General features: G+C 47.8%; 1 protein-coding gene across 1 annotated transcript in view; it reads left to right on the plus strand.

Moving 5' to 3' along the window:
- The window catches only part of CSRNP1 (cysteine and serine rich nuclear protein 1), a 36,550-nt gene that overhangs the window by 12,521 nt on the left and 5,237 nt on the right, over positions 1-18,792 (plus strand). Inside the window, exons 2-3 of the mRNA XM_081834370.1 lie at positions 8,512-8,722; positions 16,263-16,522. Of these exons, the coding sequence (XP_081690496.1) occupies positions 8,536-8,722; positions 16,263-16,522 (447 nt within the window). The 5' untranslated portion in view covers positions 8,512-8,535. The remainder of the gene's footprint in view (positions 1-8,511; positions 8,723-16,262; positions 16,523-18,792) is intronic.

Consider the following 18,792-nt stretch of genomic DNA (forward strand, 5'->3'; position numbering starts at 1 on the left):
GTGGTATTGTTGTGTTTTTCTGGCCTGTGAAACGTTTATATCCTGTGTACTAGGGTACGTCCGCCTTCTGAGTGGCTTAAATGAATCAGAAGCTTCCTTAGAGCTATATTACTCCAAAGTAACTTTGTTGTCACACCTCGGAGGAGGTTAGCAAGCTTGTCTCTCCCCTTTTAGCCCCATCTCCCCCCCATTCCTTCCTGCACGCTTCAGAGATTTCCAGGAGAGCTAGCAGTTTCTGTTCAGTGCCTCTCCTCCCCCCTCCCAAAAAAAAACTTTCTTTTTGTGCTCCACGACCTCCACCCCTCTTTTTTGAAAGCTGGATGTTCAGATCGGAGTGGAATGCACATCTGGGCTGAATATTTGTTAGAAAGTATTCCCAGGATAACGCCAAGTTGGCTGTGCCAAAGAGGAATTCCTGCGGGTTTGATCCGCTCCGTGATGTACTTTTTTGTTAACGGGAAGAAAAAAAAATGGGTTGTGGAGTGTCTCTTTTTGGTCAAAGAGATGAGTAGCAGAGCTGGAGCCCAGAACAAAATGTCAGCTTTGGCAATTTTGCAAGGGGAGATGAGATGCAAAAATCTGTTTCTATACAATACCAAGCTCAGTCTTTTCCACCCCAGCCAGACCCTTTTCTACTTTTGTTTTTTAAAGACCAGTGTTTTCCAAATTATTAATAACTGAAGAAACTTTTAGTTTGCTCTGAATTAAGATTGAAGGTGCTTGTGCGGTGATATCAAGCCACACTCTGCTCTATGGTGGCCCATTGAAATTGATGGACAGGCACATCTGTTTGGGGGTCTTCTCTGAATAATGATTTACGTTGCGCATCACTGTTAGATTCCCAAATAATTTCGGTTTTAGAGTACCTTAAAAAGGGCCAGTAGTTTGTTTTGGTATAAGCAGCTGTTCTAGGTGTTTCTTCGGGTCCAATTGGGTCATACTCTCACCTGTTGCAGGTGGAGGGAGGCAGAATCGCTGCCCTCACTCCGAGACGAGGTAGATTGGAAGGCCAGAACAGTGGATCACGCAGAGTGGCGACGGGCCACCTCCCCTGGAAGCAAGTGCTTTCCACCCATGAGAGGATGTGGTGCTTGTATAAAAACCCATTTCTGATCTCCTTTCTGAGAGCAGAAAGTAGGAAATCATAGATTTGGAAGGGACACCTAGGGTCATCTAGTCCAACCCCCTGCAATGCAGGAATCTGAGAGAGTAGTAGTAGTAGTTATTGTTACATGGTTTTATTCTTAAACCTACTTTCATGGCTTGTATGGAAATCTGGATTTTAGGCCTTAGCTGCAGCTTTTGGGGTATCAATTGCCTCCCAGTGTGGTGTAGTGGTTAGAGCGGTAGTCTTGCAATCTGGTGAACCAGGTTCGCGTCTCTGCTCCTCCACATGCAGCTGCTGGGTGACCTTGGGCCAGTCACACTTCTCTGAAGTCTCTCAGCCCCACTCACCTCACAGAGTGTTTGTTGTGGGGGAGGAAGGGAAAAGAGAATATTAGCCGCTTTGAGACTCCTTTGGGTAGTGATAAAGCAGGACATCAAATCCAAACTCTTCTTCTTCTTCCCACATTTTGGTGCCCAAATGATTCAGGAGCCCTCGAAGCTTACAGAAGGGAATTTGGTTTGCTCCGATCTGGTTATTCCGGTTCAGATCTGACGCAGCTGGTGCCTCGGGCCAATACATGCTCTGTTGTTTGCCCTCCTCTGGATTCTGCACCTGGTATATACTTCGAAATGCCAGTCCTTTTCCTGAACGTCCAAAGCAATTCATATGTGCATTGCTGTGAACGCTACCTGGTGAACGCCTGGCTGAGGGGAGTCCGCTCCTATTTTAGCCCTGGACTAGGAATAGTCTTGTTGGACTTCAGCTCTCCCCACTGGCCCTGCTGGCTGAGATTAATAGGAATTGTGTGGCCCAGGAAGATCTGGAAGGGGGCCAGGGACCAAGGATGGGGAGGGAGCAGCTAAACTGCACTTCCTTTCACGTAATGTGTGAAGTTGCCCTCTGAAAACTTTACCTGGGCACCGTTCCAGTTCAAACTAATAAAAGCAGGGGCTGGCGGGGGGGGGGGAGGACAATGGGATTGATGTCTTAAGGGGGGGGGAGCAGGGGAGAAAAATCTCCCTAAAAGCCTTTTCCACATTAATTACGAATAAAGCATTGCCTGATCTGTGCATATTGTATCGACGGTGCAATAAAATTGTGGAGACCGCTTTTGGCCCTGCTGTAGGGGCTCCTTTCCCTCTTAATCTACTCATTCCTTTTGGAGAGGGGGTATTTTAAAACTCTTCTCTCCATCTTTTTAAAAAAGCAATATTGCTAGCCTGGGCTCACGTACAGATGGCCCTGGGCCCATGGTCTGTCTGCCCATGTGCAGAGTGCCCGTCCCCAAGTAGCCTTAGTTCAGCATCATAGTTCTGAATTAAAGGGCATAGATGGCAATCGTGGCTTGGGTAATAATAATAATAATTAATAATAATAATTTGTTATTTATACCCCGCCCATCTGGCTGGGTTTCCCCAGCCACTCTGGGCAGCTTCCAACACAATATTAAAATACAGTAATGCCTCAAACATTAAAAGCTTTCCTAAACAAGGCAAAACTATCGTATTCTTGAAGCCTGCCTTTATATGCAGAAACCCGGGCAAAGCAATTGACAGCCTGCTTCCCCCATCTAGGATTCGCACAATTGATCTGCCCAAGTAACTCTTTCTGGTAGCCCAATTCTGGCCTCTGGTGAAACAGGGATAGCTAATATATTTAACCTTTTAAATGCTATGGGTACCCAACGCCAGTGCCCTTTGGTTGAGGGCTTTTGAAGGGTTGAGTGGAACAGTTTTCCATCGGGAGGTTGTGGACTCTGCTTCCTTGGAGGTTTTTAAGTAGAGGTTGGGTGGCCATCTGCCATGGAGTTTTCCTGCATTGCAGCGGGTTGGACTAGATGACCCTCGGGGTCCCCTCCAACTCTACGTTCATCTGATTCTATGTATCGCATTGGTGGTGTGTGTGTGTGTGTGTGTGATGTTTCTGCAGGACTCGACTGCAGGCGGGTTTGGGAGGCATCTTTCCCCTACACAACACACACACACGCAATTCCTTGCAAGTAGAAAAGCAAGCAAGCAAGGGTTAGAACCCGCCTCCTTGCTCTGCCAGATCTTCATTTCCACACACCCCGATAAATTTAAATAAAATGTTAGCACCTTCTCATTCTCCTGCTTTTGCAATTTGTTGTTATCTACTTGTGGTTTTATTTCGGTGCCTGGTGCGGACGAACCGGTGCGTTCAGCAGCCCTGCTTTTGATTCACCGGGTGCGTAATATAGCCTAGCTGCAATGCCTCATTTTGCTCTCCGTCTGGGCTCAGGGTAAACAAGCAGCAAGTTCAGCGGAGTTTGGGTGTTTTGAAGGGCGCGCGGGAAGAAGAGGGACACTGGGGGAAGTCTTGTTAAGGCTCGAGGGCTTACTCACCCAGAAATCCTCACCCAAAATGTGCCTGGGTTCCTCTGCACACACCAATAGGCGGCCGAGGCTTGTCGGGTAACATTCCTGCAGCCATCGAAGGAAGCGCTTCCGCTCAAGGCTAGCCAGAGGCGTTCGGTGTTTTGTAAGGTGCTCAATTGGAGCTGTGAGGTTGCGTGCGGTCCGGCTGATAATGGCCACCAAGCAAATGCAGACTAGGTCTCGGCCGTAATGCTGCTCAGTGCGCCGAATGCTCAAAAGGTGTGAAGCATCATTTGTGGGTGGAGCTTGCCCTCAAAGTGGGTGGGGGCAAACTGCGGCATGGAGACGGGCTGCCCCACCTTCCCGGTGAACATTGGCCTCTTGTTTTGCCTTTCAGCTAGTTTAGTGGACTTCAACTCCCATCATCCATTACCATCAGGCTGTGGATGATGGGAGTTGTAGTCCAGCAATATCAAAGGAAAGCCAAGGTTGAAGAAACTCTGGGAAATAAAGTGGGGGAAATAAAATGAGGGTTTCTATTTAATATCGGGACGCGGGTGGCGCTGTGGGTAAAACCTCAGTGCCTAGGACTTGCCGATCGTATGGTCGGCGGTTCAAATCTCCGCAGCGGGGTGAGCTCCCGTCTTTTGGTCCCAGCTCCTGCCCACCTAGCAGTTCGAAAGCACCCCTAAGTGCAAGTAGATAAATAGGTACCGCTTTATAGCGGGAAGGCAAACGGCGTTTCCGTGTGCTGCGCTGGTGCTGGCTCGCTAGAGCAGCTTCGTCACGCTGGCCACGTGACCCGGAAGTGTCTCCGGACAGCGCTGGCTCCCGGCCTCTTAAGTGAGATGATCGCACAACCCTAGAGTCGGACACGACTGGCCCGTACGGGCAGGGGTACCTTTACCTTTTATTTAATATCCTGCCTGTTTAGGGTCCAAACCTTTGTTGCCAAAATTCACCAGGCACATTTTGCACTTGGTGGCGCTGTGGGTTAAACCACAGAGCCTAGGTCAGTGGTTCGAATCCCCGCAACGGGGTGAGCTCCCGTTGCTCGGTCCCTGCTCCTGCCAACCTAGCAGTTCGAAAGCACATCCAAGTGCAAGTAGATAAATACGTACCACTCCGGCGGGAAGCTAAACGGCGTTTCCGTGCGGTGCTCTGGTTCGCCAGAAGCGGCTTAGTCATGCTGGCCACATGACCCGGAAGCTGTACGCCGGCTCCCTTGGCCAATAAAGCGAGATGAGCGCCGCAACCCCAGAGTCGGCCACGACTGGACCTAATGGTCAGGGGTCCCTTTACCCTTTACCTTTATCAACCATTTGTGACCAAGTGAAGATGCCCTGGTGCCAGGATTATGCCCTGGTGCCAGGATGGGGCTTAATGTCTCCTCCATCTGCATGCCTGGGGGTCCTTGGATCTTGACCGTTTTCACACACCAGCGATACACCCTGTAGAATTCTGTCTGTTATATTTTATTTGCACAATCAGAACGAATTTCAAGAACCAAAAAGTTGTACTGAAACTAGGCATTCCATTTTGATGATTGTTTAGGTGACCCTGGTTTCAGGAGCCATTCAGCACATAGCTTTATATATCTGACTTTCTAATACTGGCCACCACAATCGGGTGGCACTTAGCGATACACGTTCCACTGCCCAGAAGAAAGGCTTTCATAGGTGTGGGGTGAATAGGCCTGGCTTCAGAAGGTGCCCACTTTGGACGTAAAATAGGGCTAAGTCAACGTGGTGCCCTCCAGATGGATCGCCAACCTTGCAGGTGAGTTGCCAAACTGGTCCTGCAGGAAGCTTGCTTTTCCTGGGAGAGATGGATGAGAAACAGATTTCTTTTCCTTTCCTGACTGTAACAGATAGCAGTACCAGTGACATGTCTAGGAAATGCAGTTGCAAACTTTGCTGATTTCCCTTGTGAACTTGTGAACCGTGAAAGATTAGAGAAAAGTGTGTGCCGCAAGGGGCCGAGTCAGAGGGCTCTGGGGGCCGGATGTCACCTGTGGGCTGTACCTGCAGCAGAGAACTTTGCGGAGGTGGCTGGTTGGAGGACAGAGATTACACGCTTGCAAATTGCACGGGGAGCTCGGGAGGGGATGTTTTGGGCCAGAGATGGGGCTGGGCTTTTGCTTTGGGTGACAAATAAGCATTGATTCCTTGTGCGAGTCGCACTCCCCCCCCCCCCCGTTTTTCCTTTCCCCTGTTTCTGTTGAGCTGGTACGATTTGCACAGGAACACTCTGTCTCCTCGGTTGGCGGAACTTGTTCCAAAGGAGCTACAGGCCAGAAATCTCCAAAGGGGTTGTGGGTTTTTGTTTGTTTGGACAGTTGGGAAAGAACGAAGAAAATGCAGCAGTCCAAACACCGCCGGCGGTTGACTTTCGGGGGCATTCGCCCTGTTGTTCCAACGCCGCTTTTCTCCAACCAGGCGCCCTTCAGATGCTCTGCGCTACGGCACCTATTGTTTGGGAGTTGTAGTCCAGCGCATATGAAGGGCGCCCGGTTGGGAAAAACTCTTCTGATGGGAAGCAGATAGGGTTTATAATCCAGAGTGGATCTGTGGGAAATATTCCCACCCCCTGCATTTTCTGCCGTGGTCTGTTGCCGTGCTTGGGTGTTTTGTGTTTTTCCAGCGTTTTCCCACCAGGGACCTGCTCCTGGCTGCCTTCCCTGCAGATTGGCTTTGTTTAATTAGCATGAGCTAATGCAGCGAGGGGCTTGCATTAAAGGCACAGCCCCCCCCCCCTGCAGACGAGGCGTCGGGCTCCCTTACGGAGGAACATGTTGTGCTCGGATTCATGTTCTGGCTTTGTTCGCCCCCCCCCTCCCGACTTTTGCAAGTCTCGTCTACAGGAACACTCAGCTTGTCGGCAGCAATTAGACGGGAGCCAGTTTGGCTAGTTCCATGCGCTACAGGGGGTGTGTGCTTTCTGCTTTATTGAACATCTGCCCCCCCCATACCCTAGTCGCGTGGCCATTTTGATACCGTAGCCCAGGCCTCAAAATTAACTTGGGAGGCGTGTCCTTTGAGCCACACACAAACCTAGCGGACCAACCCTCTGGATCCTGGCTCCCATTGGCGCTTTCCACGCAGAATGGCTATGTTTTCGTAGAATCGCAGTCAGAAGGGACCCCAAGGGTCATCCAGTCCAACCCCCGGCAATGCAGGAATCGCAGCACTACTTCCACAGGGAAAGGATCCAGAAATCTGCATTAGGGAGCCTGTCCCCAAAGCATGTTGTGGACATGGTTGGCCACCCCAAGGGTAGAAATGGCTTCTGTTCACTAGGGCTGGGCGATATCTGGTTTTCAGCGTTGCGATGTATCACCGGATAAACATCACGATATACCGACATATCACAATGACTGGAGGAAAGATGGAGCTTGGTAGAGGCTCTGGCTGGCTTCATGGTTTTCCCCGCGTCGTGATTTTTGCCGGCGCCTGCTCTTGCGATTCCCAGCCCCCAGCAGGAGGCCTGGAGGGGAGAGCTGAGCTGATAGAGTTAACAGGATTTGCAGGAATCAAGAGATTCTAACCACTGGTACAGTGGTGCCTCGCAAGACGAAATTAATCCGTTCCGTGAGGCTCTTCGTATAGCGGTTTTTTCGTCTTGCGAAGCAAGCCCATTGACAGCTTAGCGGATTAGCGCTATTAGCGGTTTAGCGGCTTTTAGCGGATCAGCTGATAAGCGGCTTAGGGCTTAGGAAAAGGGGGGGGGAGGGAAAAAACCCCGCAGGAACTCGCAAGACATTTTCGTCTTGCGAAGCAAGCCCATAGGGAAATTCGTTTTGCGAAGCGCCTCCAAAACGGAAAACCCTTTCGTCTAGCGGGTTTTCCGTCTTGCGAGGCGTTCGTCTTGCGGGGCACCACTGTATACTGTACAGTGGTACCTCGGGTTACAGACGCTTCAGGTTACAGACTCCGCTAACCCAGAAATAGTACCTTGGCTTAAGAATTTTACCTCAGGATGAGAACAGAAATTGCGCGGCGGCAGCAGGAGGCCCCATTAGCCAAAGTGGTACCTCAGGTTAAGAACAGTTTCAGGTTAAGAACGGACTTCCAGAACGAATTAAGTTCTTAACCCAAGGTACCACTGTTTTCAGAAGCATGCTGCCTCCCCACAGTGGAGTGGCCACCTAGCCATCGTGGCTGGTAGCCACGCAGAGCCGAATTCTCCATAGGTTTGTCCAATTCTCTTTCAAAGCCACCCAGATTGGTGGCCATCACTTCATGGGATGATGGTGATGAAAGTTGGGAGTCCAGCCACGTCTGGCAGGCAGTACAGTCATACCTCGGGTTACAGATGCTTCAGGTTGTGTTTTTTTGGGTTGTGGACCGCCGAAACCCGGAAGTACCGGAACGGGTTACTTCCGGGTTTCGGCGGTCGCGCATGCGCAGAAGCACCGAATCGCAACCTGCGCAGACGCGGGTTGCGAACGCTCTGGGTTGCGAACATGCATCCCGCACGGAACACGTTCGCAACCGGAGCGTCTACTGTAGTTGAAGGAAGTTGTTCTAATTAGCTGTAAAAAGGTAAACGTACCCCTGCCCGTGCGGGCCAGTCTTGACAGACTCTGGGGTTGGTGCGCCCATCTCACTCAAGAGGCCGGGGGCCAGCGCTGTCCGGAGACACTTCCGGGTCACGTGGCCACCGTGACAAAGCTGCATCTGGTGAGCCAGCGCAGCACACGGAAACGCCGTTTACCTTCCCGCAAGTAAGCGGTCCCTATTTATCTACTTGCACCCGGGGGTGCTTTCGAACTGCTAGGTTGGCAGGCGCTGGGACCGAGCAGCGGGAGCGCACCCCGCCCCGGCGATTCGAACCACCGACCTTTCGATCGGCAAGCCCTAGGCGCTGAGGCTTTTACCCACAGCGCCACCCGCGTCCCTTTAGCTGTAGCGCCCTTTGAAAGGCTGCGTGGCTCGCAGCAAACAGCAAGACAGATTTCTGTCTGTCTCTCGTTTTCTCGCCGTGTTTTCTCGCAAAGCCTCATACCCAGTGTGACCCAAAAGATTGCTCAGTCATTTCCCCTTTCTTCCTCTGCTTTCTCTTCAGTTATATGAAAACCTCTCGCTAACCATGACGGGGGTGTTAAAAAGAAAATACAATGAACTGGAAGACGATGCCCCCTACTTCTCCTCATCTTCCTGCTCGCCTTTCTCTTCCTCCTCGTCGGCGTCTTCAGGCTGGGACTCGGACGAGGAAAACTCACGAGGAGGAGGAGGAGGCAACAAGCCCAGCTTGGCCTTGAGCTCTGATTTCACCCGTAAGTATATTCACTTCTTACGTTACACCTTCTCCTCCAAGGAGGTCGCAGCAGCCAAACGCAGTTCTGCTGCCCTGTTTTTGGCCGCACAACGATGCTGCGTGGTAGGTTAGGCTGTGCGAATGAGTCATGGAGCTGGAAGGGGACCACAAGGGTCATCTAGTCCAACCCCCTTGCAATGTAGGAATCTTTAGCCCAACGTGGGACTCGAACACACGACTCTTGAGGTTAAGATGGAGTGTGCGAATGTCTGAGCTGCCCAAAGCCATCCACTGAGCTTCGTGGTTAAAGTGGGGTTTGAACATGGTGTCTCTGTGTTTCTTACTGAGCACTCTACCCACTACTCCACACTGCCTCTCTCTAATGTGAACTTTGCATTGGCCCAAAGTTTTTGGCTTCTCTTCTGGAGTCTGCCTATTCCTGCCGGTTTGGAAGCTCGCAATATGTTTGCATAAACCTTCTTTGTGATAGACTTGGGAATTACCTTACGAGTTGCCTGTTTACACACGTGAAACGGAAATGGTTGAAGTGATGGTGTCAGGCAGGTATGAAGGAGGAGGGGAGGAGAGGGCAGAAAGTCAGCTTCAGAAGTCCTGGAAGAGCTTTGAAAGTATTTGTCTGCCGCTCTTCATAGGAATGCATTGCAGGGCAGTTCCCTACCCAAAGGGAAGGAAAATTGAGTTTGCAGTGGGTGAGAATCCTGCATTTTGAGAAATGCTTCTCATGCTTCTCAAAGCATGTTAATTCAAATTAAGTGATTTTTTTAAATGTTAAAACGAGCAATTAAATGTTGACAAATTAGCTCTGGGCGCACACTTAAAAAAAATAAAAATAAAGAATTAACTAGCTCATTGAATACAAGTGGAATTCAGTTACGGGCATTCCAGTTTATTCAGCAAAATATCCAGTGTGCTAAATTAACATTTTCTGGCTGTCCTCAGCGGAGGCTTGCAGCTTCCTTCCCCTCCTGCCATTAATAATGGCTTCCAGTTTTGCATTTTTCACTAAACCTCTCCACGGACTGCACCTAACATCCTGCAGAGATGCTCTCCGCTGCCCTTCCAGTGAAAGGCAATCGTTTCAATCGGTAAATCTTGTACCAGACTGCTGGGACTGTTTTGCTTCTGAGGTCCACTTAGGCGACGCTTGCAAACCGGCTGCCGTCTCCAAATGCCTTGGAAGTCTTGTAACAACAAAGAGGCTTTCTTTTTGTGTTCTGGCTTTTGTGCGGCAACAATGAACTTTCTGTGTTCTCCTCCTGGCTTGTTTGGAGGGTGGAGAAAGGGGGGAAGCATTGCAAACCATTCGAGGGATGACTGCAAATGCTGAAGTCTGATATTAACCAATATTTAACTTTATTTCTCTCTCTCTCGGTAATATGTGTTAATATATTTTGACATTACTGAGCAGAACCAAGAGAGACGTGCCAACTGGCTGGCAGAGGGGAAAAACCTTTGGATAAGCTGGCAGAAATCAAAGTGAGCTCTCTGGTGCATCACTCCAAGGGCTGGCTCATACGTTTTGACTCTTAATGGGCCACTAGATGTGCAGAAGCTTCAGTGTGCCTGTGTTGGTCACTGTCTGTAACAGCTATCACCGGCATCTGCGATGGAGAGCTCTCTTCTGGCCTTCATTCTTGCTCACCATTGTTGGACAAGAAGTGCTTAGAGCAAAAGAAAAATCGTCCCCATCTGAACTGAGTCCCAAAGCCATTTTCTTGAACATTTTGGGTGGTGTTTTTTTTTGTTTTTTGTTTTTTTTTTTTTGGTAACTTTTCACAGGACTTGTGAAAGTATCTTGCTTGCAGTGTTTAAATGCATGCATACATAAAAAGGTAAAGGGGCCCCTAACCATTAGGTCCAGTCGCGGACAACTCTGGGGTTGCGGCGCTCATCTCGCTTTATTGGCCGAGGGAGCCGGCGTACAGCTTCCGGGTCATGTGGCCAGCATGACTAAGCCGCTTCTGGCAAACCAGAGCAGCGCACGGAAACGCCGTTTGCCTTCCCGCCGGAGCAGTACCTATTTATCTACTTGTACTTGACGTGCTTTCGAACTGCTAGGTTTGCAGGAGCAGGGACCGAGCAACGGGAGCTCACCCCGTTGCGGGGGATTTGAACCGCCGACCTTGTGATCTGCAAGTCCTAGGCTCTGTGATTTAGACCAGAGCGCCACCCGCGTCCCTACATGCATACATACATACATTAAAAAAAACCATCTGGGTTTTAAGTTGCATTTTTTAAAAAATTACATTTGGGGGTTGCAAAACTAGCCGTAGTTCAAATTGTGCAAGCATTGCGCATCATCTCAGCTTCTGGAAGATTGCGGACACCTTGACTTTTTTTGCAAGTAGGATCAAGGTTACAGTACCTTAAATGATGACCAGCATGCTTTCTGTCCCTAGCAAAGCACGCTTGGTGGGGAGGGAGGAGGCAAGCTGAAAACTGGTCACTATAGATACTACATTTTTAATCCTCTGCCTGCAGATTCCTGAGCGGCTGTTGAGCTCCATTCCTCTCTCCCCCCCCCCCCCCGAGAGGCCTGGGAGCCTCATTATTTAATATAAGGAAGAGTTGTGCCAGTTTTTAAGTAAATGGATTCCAGATCGATCTGGCTAAGCCAGCACAGACGTGCCTCACAGATGCGCTTAGATTGGTTTGACCCCTGCGTATCTCCATTTAATTGAATTCAGTAAATTGCCGTCTTAAGCTAAACTGCTCCAAGCTAAGCATCGCGACATTATTCATAGCGGACGGAGAGCCATTTTTTCGTGTGTTTTATTTATAGCAAACCCCCCCCCCCACAAAAAGCGAGCGAGCCTTTTTCTCTGCGATTGGAGATGACTGCGAGTCCACCTTGGGCACTGAGAAATCAGTGCAGGGTATTCCTTCAAGTTGCCAGTGTTGGAAAGGAGTAGCTCAAAACCAGGACGGGAGTGTGAAGTTGTTGAATCTGCAGCCCATCTGCATAATTTGGCATCGCAGGGTGGATTTGCATGCTATTTGTGGAGCCACAGCAGGTGCCAGGCCACAGCTGGTGGCGACGGAGGGCTTCTTTGCGATAGTCCTGGAATTCACAGCCCCGGAGATCCCAAAACGGCCAGCATGAGGTCTTACAGATGACGGGTGATGGAGTTGGCAGCCTCTTCCCACACGGTTTTTGAATCTAGGATAATGTGGGGTGCGGGTCGTATCCTGCCGTGGCACTTTGGGGGGTGGGAGGGCAGGATAGGACATGGCAAAGACGATATAAAACTTGTGGTTCCCAAACTTTCTATTAACTTTTTACAGGGTTTTTAAAAAATCATTTAAAACAGTGAGAGGGAGAACTGAGGCATTTGCTAGCAGTTCACCGAAAGGGTGATCCCACATTGTTAGTTTTTAACTTTATTAAATATACCTGGAGCTTTCCTCCAGGCAGAATACAGTGGTACCTCAGGTTAAGTACTTAATTCGTAACCTGAAGCTGTTCTTAACCTGAAGCACCACTTTAGCTAATGGGGCCGCCGTGCCGCCAAAGCATGATTTCTGTTCTCACCCTGAAGCAAAGTTCTTAACCTGAAGCACTGTTTCTGGGTTAGCGGAGTCTGTAACCTGAAGCATATGTAACCCGAGGTACCACTGTACACGATAATCCTCCCTGCTTCCTATTTAACCCCCACAAAAACCCTGTGAGGTAGGTTAGGCTGAGAGACAGCAACCGGCCCGAGGTCACCCAGCGAACTTTGCGGCTGAGTGGGGATTTGAACCCTGGTCTCCCGGCTCCTAGCCCGACACGCTAACCACTACACCACACTGGCTTTCATGCACTTGCTCTGTGGTGCTCTTACCCAGAAGAGGGGTGTGTTTGTGTGTGTGTGTGTGTGTGTGGCTCAGTGGCCTGCTGAGTGCAAGTTTAAGGGGGAGGTAAGATTCGAACCCAGGACACGCAGCTGGTGGCAGCGCTTTCTTTATTTCCGCAAGAACCCCTGACTTTGCAACCGCTTGCCACCCCCTGTGAGATTCTGCAGGCTGCAATTCTGCATTTCCTGCGTGTCTTGGTGGCATAGCTATCAACGTTTCCCTTTTTGAAAGGGAAATTCCCTTATTCCGAATAGTATTTCTCGCGAGAAAAGGGAAAAGTTGACAGCTATGCTTGGTGGGTTTTTTAAAGCCTCTTTTTTTATTTGAATTTGCATTAGGCAGAAGTACCTGATTGCACAGTAAGGTTAAACATTTAAAAAAACCTCCCCCCCCATATATATATATATATATATATATATATATATATATATATATGTATATATATATGTATATATATATATGTATATATATGTATATATATGTATGTATATGCATAAAACGCATCGTGCAGGTGCTTTAAGATAAACCAGGCACTTGAGCTAGCCATGTTTACATTGGGATCACCTGCCTATGAAAAGGAATGGCTTTGCAGCTGCTTTTAAATTAGCCCCTGGAGATTAGGCTTGTAGATTTACAGTTCCTCCCAGCGGGCAGCAGAGGAAATGTCCTCAAAGCAGCTGTTTTGATGATCTTGTATTCTCTCTCTCTCCGCCCCTCGCAAGAAGCTTCACCAACAAAACTGTTTGGGTGTCTGTGTTTCCTTTTTAAGTAAAGTGGGCGGGAGGGCAGGGGGGAGAAATCTGGTCTGCAAAAAAAGCCCCCCCCCCGACTCCCTTGGCTTGACAGTGCGCAGATGGTGCGCTTAGACGGCCGGAGTAACGTGCAGTGAATATTTCATGTCCCTGGTTGCTGTCGGGGGAAACACGTTTCCTTGAGAAAACTGTCACGAGCCCAGGAACACGGCTGCGTCTTGCGGAATCTGCTGGCTGGCAGGACGGCATCTGTGTGTGTGTGTGTGTGTGTGTGTGTGTGTGTGTGTGGTGTGACGGCGCAAGTCTCCCGGCCGAAATGAGAGCCAGCGCAAATGTGCAGCAGTGTATAGAACAGACTGGGGGGGGGGGAGAGAGGGACACACTGTAATATTTCCACATGTGCCTGGGCCAGAGGCAAAAAATTGGTCCGGCTTGCATTTAACAGCTGAACCTGCCGGATTTTGCACCTTCCAAAATTATTATTATTATTATTATTATTATTATTATTATTATTATTATTATCATTATTATTATTTATGCCACGCCCTCCTCAGCCAACGCCGGGCTCAGGGCAGCTAACACCAATAAAATTTCAGTAAAAACATAATAAAAGAAAAAAAAATTAAAATACAGTGGTACCTCAGGTTAAGAACTTAATTCGTTCTGGAGGTCCGTTCTTAACCTGAAACTGTTCTTAACCTGAAGCACCACTTTAGCTAATGGGGCCTCCTGCTGCTGCCATGCCGCCAGAGCACGATTTCTGTTCTTATCCTGAAGCAAAGTTCTTAACCCGAGGTACTATTTCTGGGTTAGCGGAGTCTGTAACCTGAAGCGTATGTAACCCGAGGTACAACTTACAGATAGGTAGCCGTGTTGGTCTGCCATAGTCAAAACAAAACAAATTCCTTCCAGTAGCACCTTAAAGACCAACTAAGTCAGTTCTTGGTATGAGCTTTCGTGTGCATGCACACTTCTTCAGATACCTTGCATGCACACGAAAGCTCATACCAAGAACTGACTTAGTTGGTCTTTAAGGTGCTACTGGAAGGAATTTGTTTTGTTTTGACCGAGGTACAACTGTACAGGTTAAAATGCAATTTAAAATGCGGCCTCATTTTAAAAGTCAAAACCATAAGGGGAGGGAAACACAAGGGTCAGACTGAGTCCAAACTGAAGCGAACCCAGACTCTGCCGCCCTCCGAAATTTCCCTCCTCCTGAATTTGGCAGCGCGGTTCAAGCTAAATGCGCATGTTCATAAATTTACGTATGTCGCAGAGGATAGCAAAACGAAAAGGCACTGCGCATGGGGAAATGGCTTTTGCAAAAATGTGTGTGCAAGTTAGGAGGATGGATGGGTTTTCATGAGAACTTGTTCATTTTGAGAAAAACTTAAGTGGAAGTGTGGAGAAGAACTGAGAATCTGATACTGTGATTGATAGCTCTGCCCTTCCTTGCCTAGTTGCAGTGGGGGCTGCTGCCCCTAGAGGTGGGTAGAGAATTGCAGACCAGACTCTTTGCAGAGAGGTCCCCTGCTTTGTTGGACTTGCAGACCTGGTGATGTTAAGGCTGATCTACCTTGCAAGGTTGTTGTCAGGAGAGATGGAGAGCATGCATATGAAAGGCTTTGGACTCTCAAAAGGCTGAGTTAAGGGTGTCAAGAGGATGAAATAGCAACATAACGGATGCCTGCTTTAGATGAGCTGTCTTTTCTTCTGTTTTAATTTTATGCATGGGTTTTTCAAGGCAGTTGGTTAACTCTTTTTTAAAAAGCCGCTTTGAGAAATTTAGTCCAAAAAAAAAAAAAAGTGAAAAACCCAGCACTTCATTTTTTAATAAGAGAGGCAGTATTGTTTAGTGGTTAGAGTTTTGGACTAGCCCCAGCCAAACCTAGGTTTGAATCCTTATTGTAAGGAAAACAGTCCCCTCCCCTTCTGTTATCGCCATCAGAAACTCTTTACCTTCAACCCCCAACACTTGCACCACTGTGTCTAATTGCAGTGATGATATAATATTCCTGAGCAGCTAGATTTCTGCTTGTGGGGAAATGGTTCCTTCTCCCACCCCCAGCCTGTCTGTTTTTGGAGTCTTGTATTATTATTATTATTTCTTGAATTTATATACCGCTCTATGCTCGGAGGTCTCTGGCCGGTTCACAGAATAAAATCAAAATATAAAACCACAAAATACGTAATCAAAATAAATACAACAACCCGATACCCCCCCCAAAAAAACCACACATTTTAAAAGGGCGTAGGATGTCAATCAAATCAACCAAAGGCCTGGTTAAAAAGGAACGTTTTTTGCCTGGTACCTAAAGGTGTATAATGAAGGCACCAAGCAAAATTTCCCGGGGAGAGCATTCCACAGATGGGGAACCACTGCAGAAAAGGCCCCATTCTCAAGTTGCCACCCTCTGGACCTCTCAAGGAGGAGGCACACAAAGAAGGGCGTCAGAAGATGATTGTGTCAACTATGTAAATAACATGGTCTTTTTTATTATTATTTCTTTGTTTCTTATCTTTGTTACTTTATTCCCCCCCCCCCCATTCCTTTATAAATTTTCTATTTTATATAATTTTCTTTTTTCTACCTGTTAAGAGATAGTACGTAATGTTTGTAGGACATGCAAATTTTTTAATGAATAAAGAATAATATTTTTTTTTTAAAAGAATTTCAGAGTCCAGGTAGGTTCATATGGAAAGAGGCAGTCCTTGAGGTATTGCGGTCATGGTGACCTTTTGTTAAAAGGCACTTCAGGTGTTGTAAACTGTTTTCCCCTTCTTGGTTTTCGAAAAAGCAGGTTTCTAGCCCTCAATGGTACAGATAGGAGATGGAAACAGTAAAGATTCATTCTCTCTTGATACCCTATTCTCGGCCATTGATTATGCACTTTAAATGACCCATTGCAGCAAGCGCTCACCTCGCTTCCTCTTCTTTCTCTCTTCCAGCCACCTCCATCCTGAAGAAAAGCAAACGGTTGAAGCGCAACAACGTGGAGTTTGACCGGGTCACTGTCTTCTACTTCCCGCGCTGCCAGGGCTTCACCAGCGTGCCCAGCCGAGGGGGCTGCACTTTGGGCATGGTCAGCAAGCACGGCTTCTCCCGGGAATTCACGCTGGCCGAGTTTTCGAAGGAGCAAGAGGCCGTCCGGCGGGAGAAGCTCAAGGAGCGCTTGAAAGAGGAGAAGCTGGAAGCCCTGAAGTGGAAAGTAAGTGGTGGGACACCGGCTGGGCGTGCAGAAGACTGCTCTGGGTTTTTAACACACAGAGGCGCCTCTAGCTGTAAAAGACAGCAGGTGTCATGAGCCAGAGTCAGGTCAGCGATAAAAAAAAAAATCATTGTCCATCAAGTTAACTTTTTATTCAAAGTAACCAAAACAGCGCAGGCCTAGTCATCCCGGCAAGTCTTGCGCCAACGAGGCTGTTTCAAGGACTGAAGTTTCCTGCTTTCCCACAGCTCTCTGAAATAATAATAATAATAATAATAATTTATTTATATCCCGCCCTCCCCGGCTAACAATAAACTCTCTATCCCCAGCAACCTCATTATTATTATTTTTAGAAATTTACTTATTTGGTTTTTCAGATTAAAATTTTACAGTCACATATCCAACATACAACATAAAAACCAAGATTCCAAGGAATCTCTTGGACTTCCCTACTCCCCTACTGTTCATCATTTCCTCCTGCATCTTTTACAATAATCCAAATCTTTTCTCTTTCCATTGTATCCAAAATTCACCATTAAACTACAAGTGATATTCCAGTCCTACTAACGATTTTAACAGTTTAGAATGGTCTTTAAGATATGTTATAATTCCCCACCCCCACCCCACCCCATTCCTTATTAAAAAATTGGTCTTCCTGATTTCTGATTCTTCCGGTCATTTTAGCCGTTTTGGCATAAGCCATCAGTTTGACCTGCCATTCTTCTCTGGTCGGGAATTTATATTCTGGCGGTTCCCTCGCTATGAGAAGCCAAGTTACAGTGAACCAGGCAGAGGGCCTTCTCGGTAGTGGCGCCTGCCCTGTGGAACGCCCTCCCACCAGTTGTCAAAGAGAAAAATAACTACCTGACATTCAGAAGACATCTTAAGGCAGCCCTGTTTAGGGAAGCTTTTTAATGTTTAATAGGTTATTGTATTTTAGTGTTCTGTTGGAAGCCGCCCAGAGTGGCTGAGGAACCCCAGCCAGATGGGCGGGGTATAAATAAGAAATTACTATTATTATTATTATTATTATTATTATTATTACTATTACTATTACTATTACTATTACTATTAGTATTCTTTCCATCTCTGGGAAAGACTCCGTCATCTTGCCTCTCTTTGCTCTGCCCTCTTCATACCCCTTCTGGTTCTGGGGAGGGGAGGGGAGGGGAGCTGGCTGCAGCAGGAGGGGGAGACTCCCTGGAGTCTTCAGTAGTCGGTCTGATCTCTGTTTCCTGGCCCTCCTCCTTCCAGCCTCTGATTCTGGACTGCTCTTGGCCCCCAGACTCACTCAACCCTGTTGCCTCTTCAGCTTCTGATAACACCACCTTCCAATCTTCTCCCTGTCGTCCCACCCCCAGTCCTGAGCCTTCTTCCCTTGGGGGTTCCCCAGCTGGTGCCTCCCCCCCCATTCCTCTGCCTCCAGTCTGTCCTGGGCAGGTGGTTGGAGATGTGAAGTTCCTTCTCTGCTGGAAAGAGCAGGCCAGCCTTCTTCAACCGGGCATCTGCCAGGTGAAGTGAACTACAACCTGCGCTGGCCAGGGCTGATGGGAGTTGTAGTCCAAATCCCTCTGAGGGGCGCCTGGTTGAGAAAGGCTGGCGTAGACAATACTGGTCTAGACAGACAACCTGATCTATGCAGTGGTTGCTGATCATTGTTGCCTCGCCTATTAAGCAGGGATTTCTGATTCCATTACCTTCTGTCGCCATTCTTCTACTGTTGGTATTTGCTGCTGTTTCCAGACCTGGGCTAGCAGTCACCTCGCCGCTGTTGTTGCATATAAAAACAGTTTCTGGTCGTTCTTGGAATATGCAGAAATAGCCAAATTAAGAGGGAAAATTAGACAACAGGGCGAGGAAACATTTCAAAAAGAATGGGGAAAAATTATGTCGTATATAGGAAAGAAGATGAAATGGGGAAACCAGTAGAATTGGAAATAAACCTCATAATGGGAAAGATTAAGAAAAGTGATGGATAATGAAAATAAGAAGCAAAATGTATAAGGAGATTAAGACAACTAACAGTAGTTGTAAATAAATAAATAAATAAATACAGACAACAAGAATTGTATAAACAGGAGGATTTATTTGTTTATGGATATACTATGGACAAATATGGAAAATGAGTAACAGTATACAAAATGGATGAAAATAATGTGGTAAAATTATATGTGATACAAAAAACCAGAAGAAGGAAGGAGGGAAGTCAGCGCTTAGGAGCAAATATAAATGTAAAATGCAACACATTATGCGTATGTGGAGTTTGTAAC

This window comes from Podarcis erhardii (assembly GCF_964252035.2).
Source record: "Podarcis erhardii genome assembly, chromosome: 12".
NCBI classification, from domain to species: domain Eukaryota; kingdom Metazoa; phylum Chordata; class Lepidosauria; order Squamata; family Lacertidae; genus Podarcis; species Podarcis erhardii.